We start from the raw sequence: 19,744 nt of genomic DNA, 5'->3' as shown, positions 1-19,744 counted from the left end.
TATACCAACACACACCAATAAACTGTATACTAACACACACCAACATGCTGTATACCAACACACACCAACAAACTGTATACCAACACACACCAACATGCTGTATACCAACACACACCAACAAACTGTATAACACACCAACATACTGTATACCAACACACACCAACAAACTGTATACCAACACACACCACCATACTGTATACCAACACACACCAACATACAGTACTGTATACCAACACACACCAACAAACTGTATAACACACCAACATACTGTATACCAACACACACCAACATACTGTATACCAATACACACCACCAAACTGTATACCAACACACACCAACATACTGTATACCAACACACACCAACAAACTGTATAACATACCAACATACTGTATACCAACACACACCACCAAACTGTATACCAACACACAGGGTGCGATTTGTCGGGGGGGTTGGGGGGTATTTACCCCCCCACTGGTCATTTACATCTTCCCCTCTGCTTAATTATTTTCATCATCGGGGGGGACAATATTTATCCCCCTCTGCCCCTCATATTGATTAATGCTACTTCATATAAGTAAAGCGCTGCAACGTGAGAACAGTCTACATAATAATCTGACATCAGAAACTCACTGTCACCGTCACTGTCAGCGCTCATGCTGCTGACACAGTGGCTGCGTGATGACTGGTTAATTTGGCCTTGATCATGCAGGACATTTCAGAATGTCAACAAAGATATAACCAATCATACATGGCTAGTTTCAATGGAAAAGTTAGCTGGACAAATGAAAGAAAACAAGAAGGATTCAGTGCAGCATATCGTCATATTGTAGAACCTTCAAAACTGATGCAACTGAGATGGAGGACAACTCCACGTAGAGTAGAACATATTGTCTGAAGCAACTTAAATTAGGTGAGGAGATATTTGCTGAATGTCACAAAAAATGTTACATATTAGAAATTGCTTGGCATCGCTTATTCAATGGCTCTCTATCAAACTACCTGTAGTTTGCGGAGGACAAACGAGAAACCACTCGTTTGATAAATCAGCCAGTAGGCCTAGTGGACAAATGACTTTCAGAAATAATCTGTACCGCAAAAACGAATGTTGGTGGCTATTTAAACTATCTAACGGATGTATTCCCAGTTTTCACAGCTGGAAGAAATAGAGGCTTCATGGTCATAAACCATGGTTTGTAAATTATTTTCATAAAACTCCAAGTTACCCTATAACTTTACTCTCCAAACTCTTCACTGCACTGTAGCCAATTCACTGACAGTATGACAGTAGGCTATTTATTTTTTCAACTTTTGCAATATGATGCACTTGGCTACAGAACGCAAATCTGCAGGAGAGAGAATGCGCGTACTGTATGCATCGATTACAAGATGTGTAGGCTATTTGGTTACCAACAATTCACTAACTCAAAACTTCAATGCCATCATATACAAAAATTTTTTTTACAAGAACAAGGTAAATTTATATGCTTGTCAAAACGTACCCTAAGCATTAGAGAAGCTGATTATCATACCGAAAGAGTATGCAAAATTAATATAGGCTATTGTTTTTTTTTTTTGGGGGGGGGGTTACAAACTTAGTCAAAATCACTCTTTTTTTTTTCAAAACATCGCAGCCTGCCAACACACCAACAAACTGTATACCTACACACACCAACATACTGTATACCAACACACACCAACATACTGTATAACACACCAACATACTGTATACTAACACACACCAACATACTGTATACCAACACACACCAACATACTGTATAACACACCAACATACTGTATACCAACACACACCAACATACTGTATAACACACCAACATACTGTATATTCCAACACACACCAACATGCTGTATACCAACACACACCACCAAACAGCATTACCTACATAGCGTAACCGCTAGTGTGCACATCCAGCCCTGATTGTGTACCTGCAGTGTCAACACTGCTGAGTGTTTGTGAGATCTGATTCATTGCACTTACTAAATATAGGAACTGAAAGTCATGTCTGAGATAAACAACGCTGAGACAGCATGAAGAGGAGGAGGAAGAGGAGGAGGAAGAGGAAAAGAAAAACAATAACAGGCATGGTTGATTCACGAGGCTTGGTTGTCTCTACAATGTCATCAAAGCCGGAGCGTGAAGAATGTGAGCACAAGAGAGTCTTCCTCATCTTCCTCCTCCTTTACCTGCTTCATGTTCTCCTTGTGCTTCGCCAGGTGAGATGGAAAAGCAGGTGACTCAGCATTCTAGATGCTCGAGTTCCCGCCGGATATCATTCGTTCTGCCTTTTGGCAAAATGTACAGTATGCTCGGTGCTCGAGTGATGGCGACGATCATCACATTTTCTTGAGGGTGACCTTAGAATGTGGAGTGTCACAGTGCCATAGGTAGAATGCCTATGGAAGGGTGGTAGTGGGTGACAAAGTGTGTGTGTGTGTGTGTGTGTGTGTGTGAGAGAGAGAGTGTGTGTGTGTGTGTGTGTGTGTGTGTGTGTGTGTGTGTGTGTGAGTGTGTGTTATGGGGGTTGGGCAAGGGTGTGTGTGTGTGTGTGTGTGAGAGAGAGAGAGTGTGTGTGTGTGTGAGTGTGTGTTATGGGGGTTGGGCAAGGGTGGCATTTCCCGGGTCCTACTGTCTGACTCAAGCACCACCAGACTGAACACCCCCCCGCCCATCCCACACACCCCCCGCCACCCCCCCGCCACACACACCCCTGACCAGATGTGTCATCGGTGTTAGTCAATGCGGCAACAAGCACGCTTTCTGCCGACGGGGACACCATTACTCAGTCCCGACTTCAAGGCCTGACATTTGGCTGACATCTAAAAGCATCTATTCCTCCCAAAGAGCCGGAGAGAGAGATAGAGAGAGAGAGAGAGAGAGAGCGAGAGAGAAAGGGAGAGAGAGAAATGTAAAAAAGAAAGACAGACAGTGAAGGAAAGTTCAGAGGGTGAAAAATAGGGATAAAATATGAAAAATATTGCATCCACGTGCAAGGTTAAGGCAGGTCAAGTTATGGCATTGAGTCGAGCATGACCCCTGATGTAGCTGCCGTTTGCGTGTCAAGCACTGAGACACATGGTGGAGATCAACCATGCTCTCTACTAGACTTATCTAAATGCCAGACAAGTGCAGATTTCATTATGCCTTCTGTGCCACACACTTAACTCCAGAGACATTGTAAATGGGTATTGTTATTTGATTTATCTTTACTCAATTAACACAACACAACTGCAATTTGATTGATATGACCAATTAAATAGCCTGACTTTTTGTAATGTTTTTATATAGATAGAGATATAGCGTTTTGGAAGCAAACTCTTCATTTGATTAGTGTGCTCCTTCGTGCACATTTGTGCGTCATTGACACGCGGTCCCAACTGTAGGGAAGCACACGGATCCCCCCCACAGGTGTGTTGATGATGCAATTCTCGCCACGCACGGGACACAGGTGCAGGAGCATTTTTTCAAACATATGCACCGCTATCACATCTGCTGCAGCCAGTTCCATTGATTACAGTGGAAGCTAATTGTTGCAGCGGACGCTATGCTAACGGACACGCTTCAGTTCCATTGATTACAGTGGAAGCTAATTGTTGCAGCGGACGCTCCGCGATCGGACACGCTTCAGTTCCGTGCCCAGGGAAGCCTCCCTTTTAGAACAGTTAGGAATGTTTCCATTTCATTAGGGTCAGTCAAGACGGAGCTCAACTTGAGGCTGGTATGAAATCATCAGCCAGCGACAACACATTTCTTTATCACCATGACAAAGTACTAAAGAGGTGGCTCATTAGGCCTACAGCCAGATTTACTCTCTCAAGACACAACAGAGAGAATTCCCACAGAGAGCGCATACAGATGGAATATACATCTTCAAATGCCACTGCACTGTGCGCGCACACACACACAGTAGGTTACTGGACAGAGAAAAACACATATTCAGAATGACCAAAGCGTCTGCCTGTCTTGCGGTTCTATATGATGTGTACACACTGGCACAGGACCAAGGCCATAGCCAGGATTTTTCAAATACCGAGGTCAGGGGCGTCGCTAGAAATGCTAGGAGGTTCTTCCCCCCCCCAAATTTTGCAAACAACCATATATTTGTTCAGATTATAACATGTTTTGTTTATAACTTGAACCAACACACTTTTCCACAATATTTTTTTTTAGATGCACCTGTATATCTGAGCCTTTTCCCAAATTGGCTTTGGATATTTATACTGGACCCTGCTCCATCTGTTGTTAAGAATGAGCTGCTTCTCCTCATCAGTGTAGCAAATGTTGCATAATTTGCAGGGTCATAGGCTGCAGATCTTGTAGGCTACCTTCTGACACAGTGAGTGTCACATCTTGACTCTCACTTGGGAGGGCCCTTCACCTATCATTTCCCTCTTCTCCTCTTTCTTCTCAACTGCCTGATTTCTATCCCCTGTCTCCTGTGTTGGATTTCTTAAAACAACAAGTCTCTAAATTACTGAACAATAATATAATTGATATAATTTGACAATAGGTAATATTTGTGCCATGAGATAATATCCTTCACAACATTATCCATCCTATATAACATTGATATAGCTTCGTTTTCAATGCAGGTTAGCTAACTGCATCTCCACTGAATTTCAACGACATTTTCATTATTTAGCATCTCATTGGTAGCCCTATTGCATCTAGTTATTGTATTCAACCAATTAGGCCTACATTTCTCACCTTCCCTCTTTCTCTGTCTGCTCTTCTTCAACGTTAACTTTGGGCTTTTATTTTGACAAGTTGTCGTCGTTCTGTCTTCCACATTCATGAAAGGTTTGGTATGAATGTTTATGACAGCTGCTATGAATGTGTTATGAACTCACCCGTCAAGTAAAGTGTTACCAGAAATTGTTTAGATCTCACCACGTGCCAATGTCACAAAATGTTATGTTTTCTGAACTTATAAAAGTGGGATTGAGAAATGCATGTTATCATGGGAATTACCTTGACTTGAGACAAACAAAATAATTGAAAAAAATAAATAAAATAAAATAATGTGTGTGTATATGGGTGTGTGCGTGTGCGTGTGTGTGTGTGTGTGTGTGTGTGTGTGTGCGTGCGTGTGTGCGTGTGTTTTCCCTGTGTGCCCTCAGGTGCGTGCCAGCTCAATCGCCCAGGACCAGGACCAGAGCTACGACTACGCCTCCAACAGCGTGGTCCTCCACCTGGACGCGGGCGACGAGGTCTTCATCAAGCTGGACGGTGGCAAGGCTCATGGTGGCAACAGCAACAAGTACAGCACCTTCACAGGCTTCATCCTCTTCGCCGACTAGAACATGGCAGAGCGTGCTTGTGTGTGTGTGTGGGGGGGGGGGTGGCAGGATTGGGGTGGGGTTGGGGGGGGTCAACGAATGGGGGGGGGGGGTCAACGAACAAGAGGGGATAAGTGTTATGAAAGAGGTGAACTTTTGGGGTACATTCTGATTAGAGCATTGGTGGGTTGTTGGGGTGAGGGAGACCTTGGGGAGGTAGGGGGTGGGGGTGGGGGGGTGACCAGACTGTCTTTGGTTTCATCCATCATGTTCAGGACTATTGGAGGGTGGTGGTGGTGGCGGGATACTAGGGGAAACGGGGTAGCCTTCCCTTCCCCCAACGCAGCGATGCTGGTTTGGGGTGAGAAGGTCAGAGTAGCCTGCTCTCATCTCCACCATTTCCAGTAAGCCGTCTTGGCTTGAGGGAGGTGGACAGAAAGAGCCCACGCTGCTAAGGAGATTCAGGGAGTCTGACCGAGTGGAGCTCTATTATGTACACAAAGATATCTTCGTCTTTGTTTCTCGGCTCTTTCACTGACTCTGAGCTAAAGTGTTTGCGTTCAGAGGATAAATGGTCAATCATTTTGTGAAGTTGAAATTGAATAACCTTAAGTGATATATTCTGGCTTGTCCACCATGTTTTGACCCTGATACAAAAAGTGATACAAATACCGACCTCTATCCCCCACCCTCTTCGGGCTGAGCTACACCAGGCATGTAACTGAAGTGTTCCGTTCGCGTTGCGTCCGCTGCAACAATTAGGTCCGTTTCACAACGGGTGCGTGGCGTGAGCGTGTCAGCTGCGTGGTGTGTCTGTTTTTATTTCGGCTAACATGTTAACAGGTCAGACTTTGCACACCGCCTGCGTGACACGCACGTCTCAGACGCAGCGTGCTAGGAACAGGACTCACGCCTATTTGTCACGCCACACGCAAGCATCTTGGAAGCGTTTCCATTCCAAAGAGTGAAGAAAAAAATGACGTGAGAAAAAGAGACGTTTTCATTGGCAGAGAGGGCCGCAGCTCCGCATCAGACATGCTTCTGGTAAGCAACGACATAGAAAACGTCACACAGACGCCACGTAACTGACAAGCAACAGACACGCGACGTTCACGCCACGTTCCCGGTGTGAAACGGGCGTTAGCTTCCACTATAATCAATGGAAGTAGCTACAGTACACCAGACGTGATAGCGGCACGTACGTTAGGAAAAATTAGACCATTCATCTAAATGGGATTTTACGCGTTGCGAACGGAACGTTTCAGTTACGCGCCTGGTATAACTTCCCTGTTAATCTCCTCGTACTGCCATTGTCATCTGTGTCATCCTTTTGTGAGTGATATAACTGTGGCAGAAACCACATATTTGTGCAGAAACCACATGAAATATCTGTGATATGTGAAAGCTTTCTTCGAACCGGACCTCGTGTCTCTGATGCAAGTGTAAGGGTCTGGCTAAATGGTTATTGCCAACCAATGTGTATCATGTACAATCCATGTTTGTCATGTTGTGTATCATTCAGCAGGGAATTTTGTAAGCCTGAGCCAATGAAAGATAATAATGTCATTTCTGAGAGAAAAAAGAAAGAACGAGAAAGAGAAAAAATTTGGAGGTGAAGAGAATGTGTGAGTGTAAAAATGGAATGATGTAGAAAAATATTGCCTATATGTGGAAAATATATCAACAATGTGTGTTTGAAATGCTCTGGAGTAAAAATGAATATCTACTTTTGGTAATAAATGGGGCCTTTTGTAAGACTTTTGATGTCATAATTAGCAACTCAGCTAGACACACACAGTTACAGATACCGTCTCGGCCTTGGATTCCACGGGAGAGAATCAAAGCTGTGATGTTTCTTACATCTGATCTCGACAAAAGAGGCAGACAAGACACAAAAGGGACGGGGCTATGAAGAGGGGAAAAAAGACAAAGCTGTGAAGCAGCTGCTGAAAATGGCAAACAAGTGTAAGGTGTGAGTGAGTTTCCCTATCACAACGGATCTGCGCGCACAGTGCTGCAGAAAGGCAGAGCGATTACACAGAGAAAGAGAGAGAAAGGAGGAGAAGATCTAGATAAGGAGAGAGGGAATGGCAGGAATGACGGGGGGGGTGCGAATGAACTTCAAAAGAGAGAGAGAGGAGAGAGAGAGAGAGAGAGAGGAGAAAGAGAGAGAGAGAAAGAGAGAGAGATGAGAGAGAAAGAGAGAGAAATGATGGAGGGGAAAGAGCAAGAGCAATAGGGAAGAAGAGAGGGAAAGGCTCCTAAGAGAGAGATAAAGAGAGAGAGAGAGAGTGAGACAGATGTTGGAGGGGAAAGAGCAAGAGCCGTAGGGAGGAAGAGAGGGAGAAGCTCCTGAGAGAAAGGGAGAGAGAAAGAGAGAGAGAGGAGAAAGAGAGAGACAGAGAGGAGAGAGAGATGATGGAGGGTAAAAAGCAAGAGCAGTAGGGAGGAAGAGAGGGAGAAGCTCCTGAGAGAAAGGGAGAGAGAAAGAGAGGAAAGAGAGAAAGAGAGAGAGAGGATAAAGAGAGAGACAGAGAGGAGAGAGAGATGATGGAGGGTAAAAAGCAAGAGCAGTAAGGAGGAAGAGAGGGAGAAGCTCCTGAGAGAAAGAGAGAGAGAGAGGAGAAAGAGAGAGAGAGAGGAGAAAGAGAGAGAGGATAAAGAGAGAGAGAGGAGAGAGAGAGGAGAGAGAGGGGGGGTGGAGGGGAAAGAAAGAGCAAGAGCAGTAGGGAGGAATAGAGGGAGAAGCTCCTGAGAGAAAGAGAGAGAGAGAGAGAAAGAGAGAGAGATGATGGAGGAGAAAGAGCAAGAGCAATAAGGAAGAAGAGAGGGAAAGGCTCCTAAGAGAGAGAGAGAGGGAGAGAGAGAGGAGAAAGAGAGAGACAGAGAGGAGAGAGAGATGATGGAGGGGAAAGAGCAAGAGCAGTAGGGAGGAAGAGAGGGAGAAGCTCCTGAGAGAAAGGGAGAGAGAGAGAGAGAGAGGAGAAAGAGAGAGACAGAGAGGAGAGAGAGATGATGGAGGGTAAAGAGCAGTAGGGAGGAAGAGAGGGAAAGGCTCCTAAGAGAGAGAGAGAGAGGGAGAGAGAGAGGAGAAAGAGAGAGACAGAGGAGAGAGAGATGATGGAGGGTAAAGAGCAGTAGGGAGGAAGAGAGGGAGAAGCTCCTGAGAGAAAGGGAGAGAGAGAGAGAGAGAGAGAGAGGAGAGAGAGAGAGAAAGAGAGAGAGGAGAAAGAGAGAGACAGAGGAGAGAGAGATGATGGAGGGTAAAGAGCAAGCGCAGTAGGGAGGAAGAGAGGGAGAAGCTCCTGAGAAGGATTTAGACGAACTGTGGGGAGGGTAATGGGCCATTTTGGAGCTCAGAAGTGTCCCACTGAGGGAGCAGAGGATGAGCGTCAGGAGCACGGGCTGCAAAAGGGGGGCTTCACTTCACAGCGCACACAGTGTGATCAATAGCTTCAACTGCGCAGGAGGCCAAACTAACCCTCACTGACTCGTGTCGCTTAGCTCCTACGGAATGGAAGTAGAACGTTCGGTTTGTTCCATTTTTTTTTCGTATGAAAATGTAATTCTAGGTGATTCTATCTTAATTCTGGAGGACACCGTTATTATGTGCTATTGTGCCATATTTTGCGACATTTCTTTGCATCTACAGTGACAGTGTAATGTGCATGCAAAATCACTTTGGGTCCTACAAGGATGGATAACAAAGTAATCTTTCATCATAATAATCACTGCCTTTTTGTAGTTGTCTGGTCAATGTAAAATATCAACTTCTGTCCAACGTATAGATGGAAGCTTTAGATATTCACAGGTTAAAAGTGCTTCTTACGTATGCAGCCAAGACAAGGAGAGCTCTGCACACTTGAAAATCCGTTGCAGCCTATGAAGGGAATGCAACGTGAGTGTGTAATGTGACTGGGCCTTTAACCAAGCTGACAGACTGTCACTGGATATTCAACATATTTGCTAGACATGCAAATGAGGGGGGAAAAAGTCAATAGAGATTTCAGATGACTTACATTTCCAAAAACCTTCAGACTCAAGTGTCTCGGTGTATAATCCCAGTGCACAGGCTCTGACAAGTGTCAGGCAATCATACTGACACCCATGGCCCTAATTTAAATGTCAGGTTAAAATGCAAACTCCAAAGTTTGCTAAAGCTAATTTAATAACTAGGCAAAATCTATTTGCTAACATAATACATCACTTGCCTTCATTGCCATCATTCCATTTACACTCAGACTAGAACACATTTGCAATTTACCACAAGACAATTTACAATTTGTTTATTAATCTAAGTATTATGTGATTTTACATTTTGAATATGCATATTATGTCTTTATTTAATACCTCATGTTTGATGTTGATTTAGTAAATTTGTGCTTGCTACTTGTTATGAGCCAAATGGCCCCTCGAGGATATTAAAGATAATCAATTTCAGATCATAAGGAAGATGCACAAACCCTGTGCACAGACATCAATGCTCTTACATGACCCATGATGATTTTTTTTTTTTTTACTTTGCCCATTGCCTGACTTTGCATTTCCAATTGCATTTCCACTTTCTGCTGATCACTGTACAAGCACTTAACAGCTAATTCAGTTCAACTGAACTCAAGTCATTTTGAGAAAGAGACAGCTCTGGATTCAGCTCAAAAGCACAATGTTACAAAAGGCAGTACAAAATCCTGTTTATGTGGCATTTGTATGTGTTTTTCCATAAGCAATGTGCTAATTACTCATGCTAGGTGTGCTCATGCCATTCTTACACAACAGACACACGTCGATCCATCCAAAAGAAGAAAAAACGAGAGAAAGAGATCAGTATCTGTTTGTTGTTGTCTTTGATCCGCGTTGTCGCACAGAAAATCAATTCTCTTCTCTACCTCTGAAATAAACTCACTGTTGATGAGACCTGGGAGATAAGAGAGGAGGGGAGAGAAGAGGAGAGGAGAGAAGGAGATGAGAGAAGAGATGAGGAGCGAAGGAGAGAAGAGGAGCAGAGAGAAGGAGAGGAGAAGAGAGGAAAGAAGGAGAGAAGAGAAAGAGAGGAGAGAAGAGGAAAAGAGAGAAAGAGAGGAGAGGAGCAAAGGAGAGGAGAGAAAGAGAGAAGAGGAGAGGAGCGAAGGAGAGAAGAGCAGAGGAGAGAAGGAGAGGAGAGGAGTGAAGAAGGGGAGAGAAGTAGAGGAGAGGAAAGAAGGAGAAGAGAGAAGATGAGAGGAGCGAAGGAGAGGAGAGGAGAGAAGAGGAGAGGAGAAAAGAGGAGAGAAAGAAAGGAGAGGAGGAGAGGAGAGCAGAGGAGAGAGGAGAGGAGCGGAGAGAAGTAGAAGAGAGGAATGAAGGAGAGAAGGTAAAAAGAGAGGAACAAAGGAGAGGAGAGAAGAGAAGAGGAGTGGGGAGGAGAGGAGGAGGAAGAGAGAAGAGGAGAGGCTTAACACACCTTTATTGAAGCAATATCTGGTGTTTAAACACTACACAATTAAGACAGACACAAGTAAAACCCTTCACAGAGCTCACAGAGCAGTTCCATATATTAAAAACAACCCGCCCATCTTCCCCACCCTCACACAGCAACCCGCCCATCTCCCCCACCCCCCATACTGTAAGAAAGCCCTCAATGTCATTAACCATCTTGTAAAATGCATATTCAGTCTTGATCCCATCCCCCCAACCAACCATCATGTCTAAACTAAAATATGTATAATGACCATCATGTTTAAACTAAAATATATTTGTATAATGACAATCATTTAAATAACATATGTATAGGTTGTTAAAACAAGTCATTCCTACAAAGTAGTCTAGGGTTTGAGTGCGCAGCAACATGTCGAGGAAAGTAAGCATGGTCTGTATTTCAATGCTAAGAGTCTACTGCTGCCCTTGGGGGTCCAAGAGCGACATCATCTCCTCTGCCAGCGTCCTACAAAACAGCCAAGAATCAACTCCTCTGGGCTCAATTAGCAGCAGGGAGGCACGGTGGGGGGTGGAGGGCTGCGTTACCTTGGAGAGGTCAGTCTGGGCCTTCCCACAATGCCTTGCCTTGCCTCGTGACGTCTTCCTCGCATTCGGCCCCCTTTCCGACCCGGCGTCTTCCCGAGGCAGGCTGAGTGTGTCGTCAAATTAGAGACGTCATGTCATAATGTCAGAGTGCAAATGAACACTCGGCTCGTGCGGACAGGAGATGAGCTGGACTGGACATTAGAGCGCTCGCGGGTTTAGCGTTTTTGTTTTGTTTGGTCTTGTCTTGTTTATTATTTTTATTTAGTGGGCCAATTGAATTTGTAATCATATGTCAGCACACTGCAAAAACTGCTTATCTAATGAAATCTAACCAAGTTTTATTAATATCAAGATCAAAAAATCTAGTTGGTATTGTTTTAAGTACAAAGAGATGTAGCGCTTTCTCGTAAAATTATTTGACTTAATTTAAAAAGAGTTTGACTTCTTTTAAGACATCTTAGTCTGAAAACAAACAAATGTCTACCAGTGCATTGAGTAAATTTGTCTTGATAAGACTCCTTAAAATAAGTCAAAGTCTTCTTAAATTAAGTCAAAATTATCTTTCGAGAGAGCGCTAGGTAAGTCTCTTTATATTATATTTGTTTCATCTTAATATAAGATTAATAACTCTTGGTTAGATTAGACTTTATTTTTTGTAGCAGACCAGGGAATTGTTTGGAAATGCTGAAAGAAATCTCTAAAATAAAAACCATATAGGTTAAGTGCTAAATTGGAATGTGTTTTGATGCTATAGCATATATAGATTTAAAGGAAAGGAGCAGAGCTTGGCAGTTGACTTGTACAGACTTTTTCTTCATAGGCTGGCAGAAATCTGAGGAAGAGAAAGGTAATGCACTGACTGCACAAACAGTCCGTTTTTAATATACTTTCTTTACGCTAACAAAGATAAAAATACGGTTACACTTTACTTGACAGTATCAACATAAGAGTGACATAAACGTTTATGACATAACGCTTCTGTCATTAAGTGTCATTCGGTAAAAATACTTCAGATTGTCTGTGAAGACAAAAGTGACATGACACGGTCATGAACGTGTCATAAACAAGTCATAAAAGTTTATGATATTATGCTTCTGTCATTAAGTGTCATTCGGTTTTTGTCATAACAAGTTAGGGTTAGGATTAGGGTTAGGTTTAGAGTTAGGGTTAGAGGTTAGGATTAGGGTTCATGTGTCATGACAGTGTCATGTGTTCATGACAGTGTCATGTCACTCTTATGTCGATACTGTCAAGTAAATTGTTACCAGACACTCATATAGTAGCATAGATGTGAGCCTATAGTTAACACCTTATAAAGGCGATTTACTTTTGCGTAGACAAGTTGCCCCCAAAGGCTATGCTATATGGTATTCAGTTGTAAATGCATATTCCGGTCTCACTCAAAACTGCACCGACTGATGTTGTTTTGGTCCCAAACGTAAATTTACACTTGTAAACTTTACACATCCACAAATAGACTCTGGGTTATATCAGACCGAGTTTCCCTTCAAGGTAAATAACAGAGTAGAAAACACTTAATATGGCATGTTGATGGATCAGATAGTTTGTCTTGCAATGTTTATAACTGAGGAAGTGTGTGTTTGTGTGTGTGTATGTGTGAGAGAGAGAGAGAGATAGAGAGAAAGAGAGAGAGTATGTGTGTTTGTGTGTGTGTGTGAGAGAGAGAGTGTGTGTGTGTGAGAGAGAGAGAGAGAGAGAGAGAGAGAGAGAGAGAGAGAGAGAGAGAGAGAGTGTGTGTGTGTGTGTGTGTGTGTGTGTGAGTGTGTGTGTGTGCGTGTGTGAGAGAGAGAGAGAGAGTGTGTGTGTGTGTGTGTGTGATGAAAGGATGAGCTAAAGGCTGAGCCCATCCCTTTGTAATCCTTCAACAAACAATCAGAGAGCAGGGAGAATTGATTTCAATTCCAGCGTGCACTGCTCCTTGTTGACATTTTTAGACGAACCGTTGCGACGCCGAGCAAAATCCTTATCATTCACGGCCAGAACCAGACCCCTCAAGCGTCCTGCCGGGATGAAGGGACGGCCGCTTATCCACCTCGCTATCTGTCCTCAGCATCTCTCTGCCCACAGTCCATTAGTAGTGAACAGGAGACCCTCTCCAGCGTGAAAGGGACTGAAAGTTTCCCCCAGCTAAGACTGGGAAGTCCAGCCACACATCACAATGCACTGATTAGGCTACCTCAAATGACAGGTAGAAGAACTGTGTGACCATTCAAGAGTTAAAGGGTCAGCCCTTGATCCAGGCTAAAGGTTGTTAATATTTGAGCATAACAGTCCATGAGTGTATATAAGTATAAGTATATATACTCATTTGATCCCGTGAGGGAAATTTGGTGAAGCACACACTAATCCCGGCGCAGTGAGCTGCCTGCAACAACAGCGGCGCTCGGGGAGCAGTGGGGGGTTAGGTGCCTTGCTCAAGGGCACTTCAGCCGTGCCTACTGGTCGGGGTTCAAGCCGGCAACCCTCCGCTTACAAGTCTGAAGCGCTAACCAGTAGGCCACGGCTGCCCCGAGGTACACTGCTTCCTTATGTATTCCTGAAGCAACTTTGAAGATTGGCTGGATTGGCTGAAAGAGTGTATCAGCCTGGCCCCACCCATCAGCATCTCCGTTCATTTTTTCACCAAGTAAATGGGTTTGATGCAGAGTGTATGGCTTGTTATATGTGGGTTATATGTGCCTTTAATAGGTACAATCTGCTAACTGAACGGACAATTCTGCAGTTTGATTAGCTGTGTTGAACTGTGAGTTTTGGCTTGCACCTTAGTGTAAGAAGTTGGTTACCAAGTAGGCTGTGTAGCTTCTATCACCTCCAGCACGGGTGTGGTAATTAGGCCTGTGTTTACACACTGAGAAAATCAAGCTTGTTTCAAAATCTGGCCATGGATTATCTTTCAAACCCCCAAAGGTCACACCATCCTTGTAATGGGTCATTTTTAAAAAATAATTTAAACAGCTCTCAACACTCTATCTCTTGCTCTCTCTTCATCACAGATACTCTAGTCTCTGTCTAGTCACAAACGCACACAGATCTCTCCTTCAAACACACACACGCACGTGCACAACAAAAACAAAGAATCCACACTATCCACAGCTATCAAAAGCTCTGCACACTAAGAGCAGACCAACGCAAGAAGATAATCCTTAAATGTCAAACACACCTTGGGATCAAACCCGGGGCTGGCACAAAACTTCAGACGCCCCCTACGGAGACTAGCGAGGGCTTTGCTTATCTCCTCCCCTCTCCTCCCCGGACCCACGCTGTCCTAATATATCACTTAACATCATCTTCCGCTCCTCAGCTCCTTAAGGAGGATAAAGGGCTGGTGTCGTGCGGAGGATGAATGCTACAAAATTACTCTCTGTGTGAAGCAGCAGAGACTCGAAATTATAACCCCTAGGGAGGGAAGATGGCAGGTAATATGGAGAATGTTTATTAGCTCAGCATAGAGTCACACTTATTCAGTCTTAGTATGTATAGCTACTGGTACTGGTTATATGTTTAAAATGGCCTTCTAAAATGGCCTACTTACATTCAGTCTTAGTATGTATAGCTACTGGTACTGGTAAAGTTTGTGAAAACAGACCATTCATAGACACATAATGATATAAAGATTATTGTAATTTTAGTAGCATAGCAATGAAAATAGATGCTACAAAAACATGGCCCAAAAATATTATCATTATTATTATTTGGACAAAAACATCTGACAAGTCATATAAACTAAACATAAACATAAATAAATAGCTGCACCGGTGCAACCAATGCAAAACAGTTAGTCTGGAGCACACAGAGCTGTATACATATAATATTGTGGGACAAGTCCATTGCCCTCCCCAGAGAGATTAAAGGCTCAGGAAGCCATTACCGGTGTTTTGAGTTAATTACCGGATTAAAGCTTATCTCGGACTGACGGTTCTGTGTAATATATTTTATTCTAGTATTTTGAGATTCTAGATTTTTTATTTCCATTAGAAATATTTAATTGTATGTGTACTGAATCTAGATTATATGAAAGTTTCAGTTTTTCAAATAAATTATGGGGGGGAAAATTAACTTTTCCATGATATTCCTTTCTGAGATGCACTTGTATATTATATATATATATATATATATATATATATATATATATATATATATATATCAGCTGAAACAGCCCATGACTGGGGTGGCTGGGGTCCATTTATTATTTATTTTTTGAGGAGCAAATAAACATTTTTACAAACAATTTACTCTCTTATACCATAATGAGATGTAATAAAGACAATCTTAAATCTTGAATCTTTACCACTGGCAGTGCTCATCCTTCAGCCTGACATTACCAATGGACTCAGCAAGGTCTTTTAGAACACTTTGATAGAATTTTTCAGTATTCCGAATTCCCGGTGAGGGTGACCTCACAATGGGTGGCAAGGAAACGGGAGCCGTCAAAAGTGATTTGCACGCCCACTTTCACCCGGCCTCGGACTAGCGGTTGCCACCCACGTGCAGCAGCGGTAGGCATAAGGGTGCCAGGACGGCCATGGTGTGGGCGCTATGCCATTCGTGCGACACATGCCAGGACAGAGGTGACGCATATGTGTGTGTGTGTGTGTGTGTGAGTGTGTGTGTATGAGAGAGTAGGGGTTGGGGGATCTTGCTCACTTTGCATGAGTACCCAAACATATCCTTACCCAAATATTTGGGCAGATCGCTTATGGAAGAATATTAGACTCAAAAGACTCACTCACTTTTGAGTCTAATATTCTTCCATAGTCGCTGACCTCATATGTTTGTGTGTGTGTCTGTGTGTGCATGTGTGTGTGTGTAAGTGGGGGTTGGGAGGGTCTTGCTCACTTTGCAAGAGTACCCAAACATATCCTTGCCCAGATTTTGGACAGGTTGCTGACCTTGCGTGTGTGTGTGTGTGTGTGTGTGTGTGTGTGCGCGTGCGTGCGTGTGTTTGCATGTGTGTGCACATGTGTGTGTCTTGCTCACTTTGTTGTCTTGTGCATGACGTACCCAAATACATCCTTGCACGGATACTTGGACTGGTCACTGACCTGCATATAACTGTGTGTGTGTGCGTGCCGCACGCACACGTGTGTGTGTGTACCGTGTCTTGCTCACTTTACTTTCTTGTGCATGACTTCCTCGGACACATCTTTTGCCTGGACTTGTCGCTGACCTGAGACTCACTGGGCAGAGCAAATACGCATGTTTGTGTCACAGAGCACTTTGATTTTTAACAAGGGCTCCGACAGCACACAGGGCAGAGTACTGTATCCACGATATTCATGAGCCAATAATGGCCTTCGCCATGACAATTCAGCATTCAGAAATCCGTTTTCCTATTTACGGCCGAAGTTGCATTTGCGGTTGTTGTAATAGATACTGTAAATCCGGAGCAGAAATGAGGCTTCACACTAAATATGTCCATTACTGTACATAACATATGCTATGTGTTAACCAAGGGATCTTGCTAAAATATCTCTCTGTATGTTTTTCTTGTTTGTAAAATGGGTTACACTTTACTTGACAGTGTCGACATAAGAGTGACATGACACTGTCATTTACATGTCATAAACAAGTCATAAACATTTTATGACATAACGCTTCTGTTACTAAGTGACATTCGGTTTTTGTCATAACAAGTTCAGGTTAGGATTAAGTATAAGTATATATACTCTTTTGATCCCGTGAGGGAAATTTGGTCTCTGTATTTATCCCAATCCGTGAATTAGTGAAACACACTCAGCACACAGTGAACACACAGTGAGGTGAAGCAGACACGGTGCAGTGAGCTGCCTGCAACAACAGCTGCGCTTGGGGAGCAGTGAGGGGTTAGGTGCCTTGCTCAAGGGCACTTCAGCCGTGCCTACAGGTCGGGGTTCAAACCGGCAATCTTCCGGTTACAAGTCCGAAGTGCTAACGAGTAGGCCACAGCTGCCCAAGGTTTAGGTTTCATGTGTAATGACAGTGTCATGTCACTCTTATGTCGTAACTGTCAAGTAAAGTGTTACCGTAAAATGTTGTTCGTTGGACATTAAACTGTGCACTGCCCTGCCTAGGGAGTGCAGATGTAAATTAGCATAAGCCTAACTCCAGCACAATGCATCAAATTGTAAATGGTCCCTGACAAATAAAATGAAGAAATAAATAAATGTTCTGCCCCTGTGACCTTTCTCCCCGACAACTTCAATGTTATTCTCAACTGTGTGGCTGGGTCAGCTTTTATGCAAGTGTGAGACTAACCAGCAGTTTACAGTGGGGTGGGGGTGTAAAAACCTCGTCCTCTTCCAAGATAGATAGCTCTTGGGGTGTGGAAGTGTCCTTTAAATACCAAGGGTGTTAGGAAGTCAGATTCAAACACACACACACACACATAAAAAAGCATATGTTCACACGCATGCAGACACTTCTCAGAGCTTTGTGACAGGGTGCCTCCTAGGCTAGATCGTGGGTAGAACAGACTGCAGCACACACAAACACACACACACACACACACTGACTCCCAAAGACAGACAAACACACACATAGTCCCAAAGACAGACAAACACACACACAGTCTTAAAGACGGACAAACATACGCACACACACACACACACACACACACACACACACAGAAACACACACAGATCCAAAGACAGACAATCACACACATAGTCTTAAAGACGGACAAACACACACACACACACACACACACACACACACACTCACAGTGGATGGCCAGCACTTACTAGCCGTGGGCTCTAGTCACTCTGAATCAATCTGCGGTTTGCTGATTAAGAGAGAGGCTCTCTTGTGACCAGCAGCTTGAGAGCACAAGGAACAACACTGCGAGACAGCCTGGGAGCGTCCATCAACACACAAGGGGGGGCGGTGGCGGTGGTGATGGTGATGGGGGCGACGGTGAGGAAGAGAAGAGATGGAGGAAGAGTGGAGTTGAGAAACGGATGGAAAGAAGAGGAGGACAGAAGAAAAGGAGAGGAGGAGGGGAAGATGAGCGGGGGACAAAGGGAAAACATTTCTAGGATCAGCCCAGAGATAATTGGTGAAGGATAGGATGAAAGGGATATGGGAGGGAGAAGAAAGGAGAGAAGAGAACAGAGGAGGACAAGCACCAACACCAGAGGCGAGTGGACGGAAGAGAAGTAGCCAAGGAATGTTGTACATGGAATGGAATGTCTCATGGAATGTTGGAAAATAAACGTTCTAAAGAATATCTGGGTTCACTGAGAGGCGTGTGGCAGGCGACCAGCACAATTGAATAGTCTATTGAAGTGAATGGGGCAACACACACCGCAAGCGGAACGATGGGGCGAACGTTCGGTTTTTCAGGGCGATTTTGATACATCATAATAGAAGAACAGCTGTCTGGTCAGTGTATCTCCACTGAATCGATGGGTGATTGTGTCGCCAGTAGTGTGTGTAGTAAAGCGATTAACAGAATTCCACCGTCACGTTTTAACCAAAAGAGGTTAAGTCTGGAGAGGCACTACGGTGGTGGGGAGAACACAGAAGAAACGAGCTCTAGGATTCACCACAGCCGCGGCCCACACTTTGGGAAACACTGGCACAGACTGTGAAACAGCTCTAAGCTTTCTGAATTAGTTTGCCGCCTTTTCATCATTCGACCTCAATCACCCATGCATGTACAAGTGCAATACAGCCATCACTAGATGAAGACTACTCACTCTAAAGAAGACAACTTGTCACTAAAATTCCAGGTCTTCCAAGATGCATGGGATCCCTCCAACAATTTGAATCAGTACTCACTGCCCTCCCACAGCTGCTGTCTATTCCAACAGTTACCCAAGATGTGGAATAGCCTCCCTCTCCACAATCAATCAGTCTCCACCATTGAATGTTTTAAAACCAGGCTGAAACCAACTTGTTTTTTAGCTTATGCACCCTCTTTCTCTGCTGTATGAATCAACTGACTTGAACTGACTTAGAAAGAAGCATGTAGGACTGACAGAAGCAAGAAAAACACTACATGCTGTATGTGGGGGCTTCACCTTCCGAAGCTTCAGAAGCTCACTGACAACAAATGAAAACTTAAAACGTTTAACACTTCTCAATTATTGTGCTGCGTTATAATGGAGGCAGATTAGGTGGTCTCTTGACTTTTCTAACACAAAACATTAATTTTAAGTACAATCTACCAACGATCCATGTAAAATGTCTATCTATATTCAAAACCTTTCAAGGCCTCGATTTTTTTCCCCTTCACTTATATGATCATAAACTTGAACATGAACAAGGTTTTAAAGGATCAATGCAGGAACCTTTTATATCTTTCAAGCATACAGTCTTACCCAGATGTTGGTCTTACAAGGTGAATCAATGGCAGTATTCATATACAGCAAATAAAGCAGATATGTTTCATATGTGTAGCAATAAATGCCACTAATATTTCTGTGATTAATATAAGAAGAGTCACCA

General features: G+C 43.7%; 1 protein-coding gene across 1 annotated transcript in view; it reads left to right on the top strand.

The window, feature by feature from the left end:
- The window catches only part of LOC143137563 (C1q-related factor-like), an 11,696-nt gene extending 6,379 nt beyond the window's left edge, over positions 1–5,317 (top strand). The window contains exon 2 of the mRNA XM_076297803.1: positions 5,138–5,317. Coding sequence (XP_076153918.1) covers positions 5,138–5,317 — 180 coding nt within the window. The remainder of the gene's footprint in view (positions 1–5,137) is intronic.
- The last annotated feature ends 14,427 nt before the right edge of the window (positions 5,318–19,744 follow it).

Source organism: Alosa pseudoharengus, unplaced genomic scaffold, assembly GCF_046254945.1.
Source record: "Alosa pseudoharengus isolate Yale_2024_CS ecotype anadromous, Long Island Sound unplaced genomic scaffold, YU_APseudo_1.1 YU_APseudo_1.1_scf_21, whole genome shotgun sequence".
Taxonomy (NCBI): Eukaryota; Metazoa; Chordata; class Actinopteri; order Clupeiformes; family Clupeidae; genus Alosa; species Alosa pseudoharengus.
This window is presented reverse-complemented; position numbering and strand designations above follow the sequence as displayed.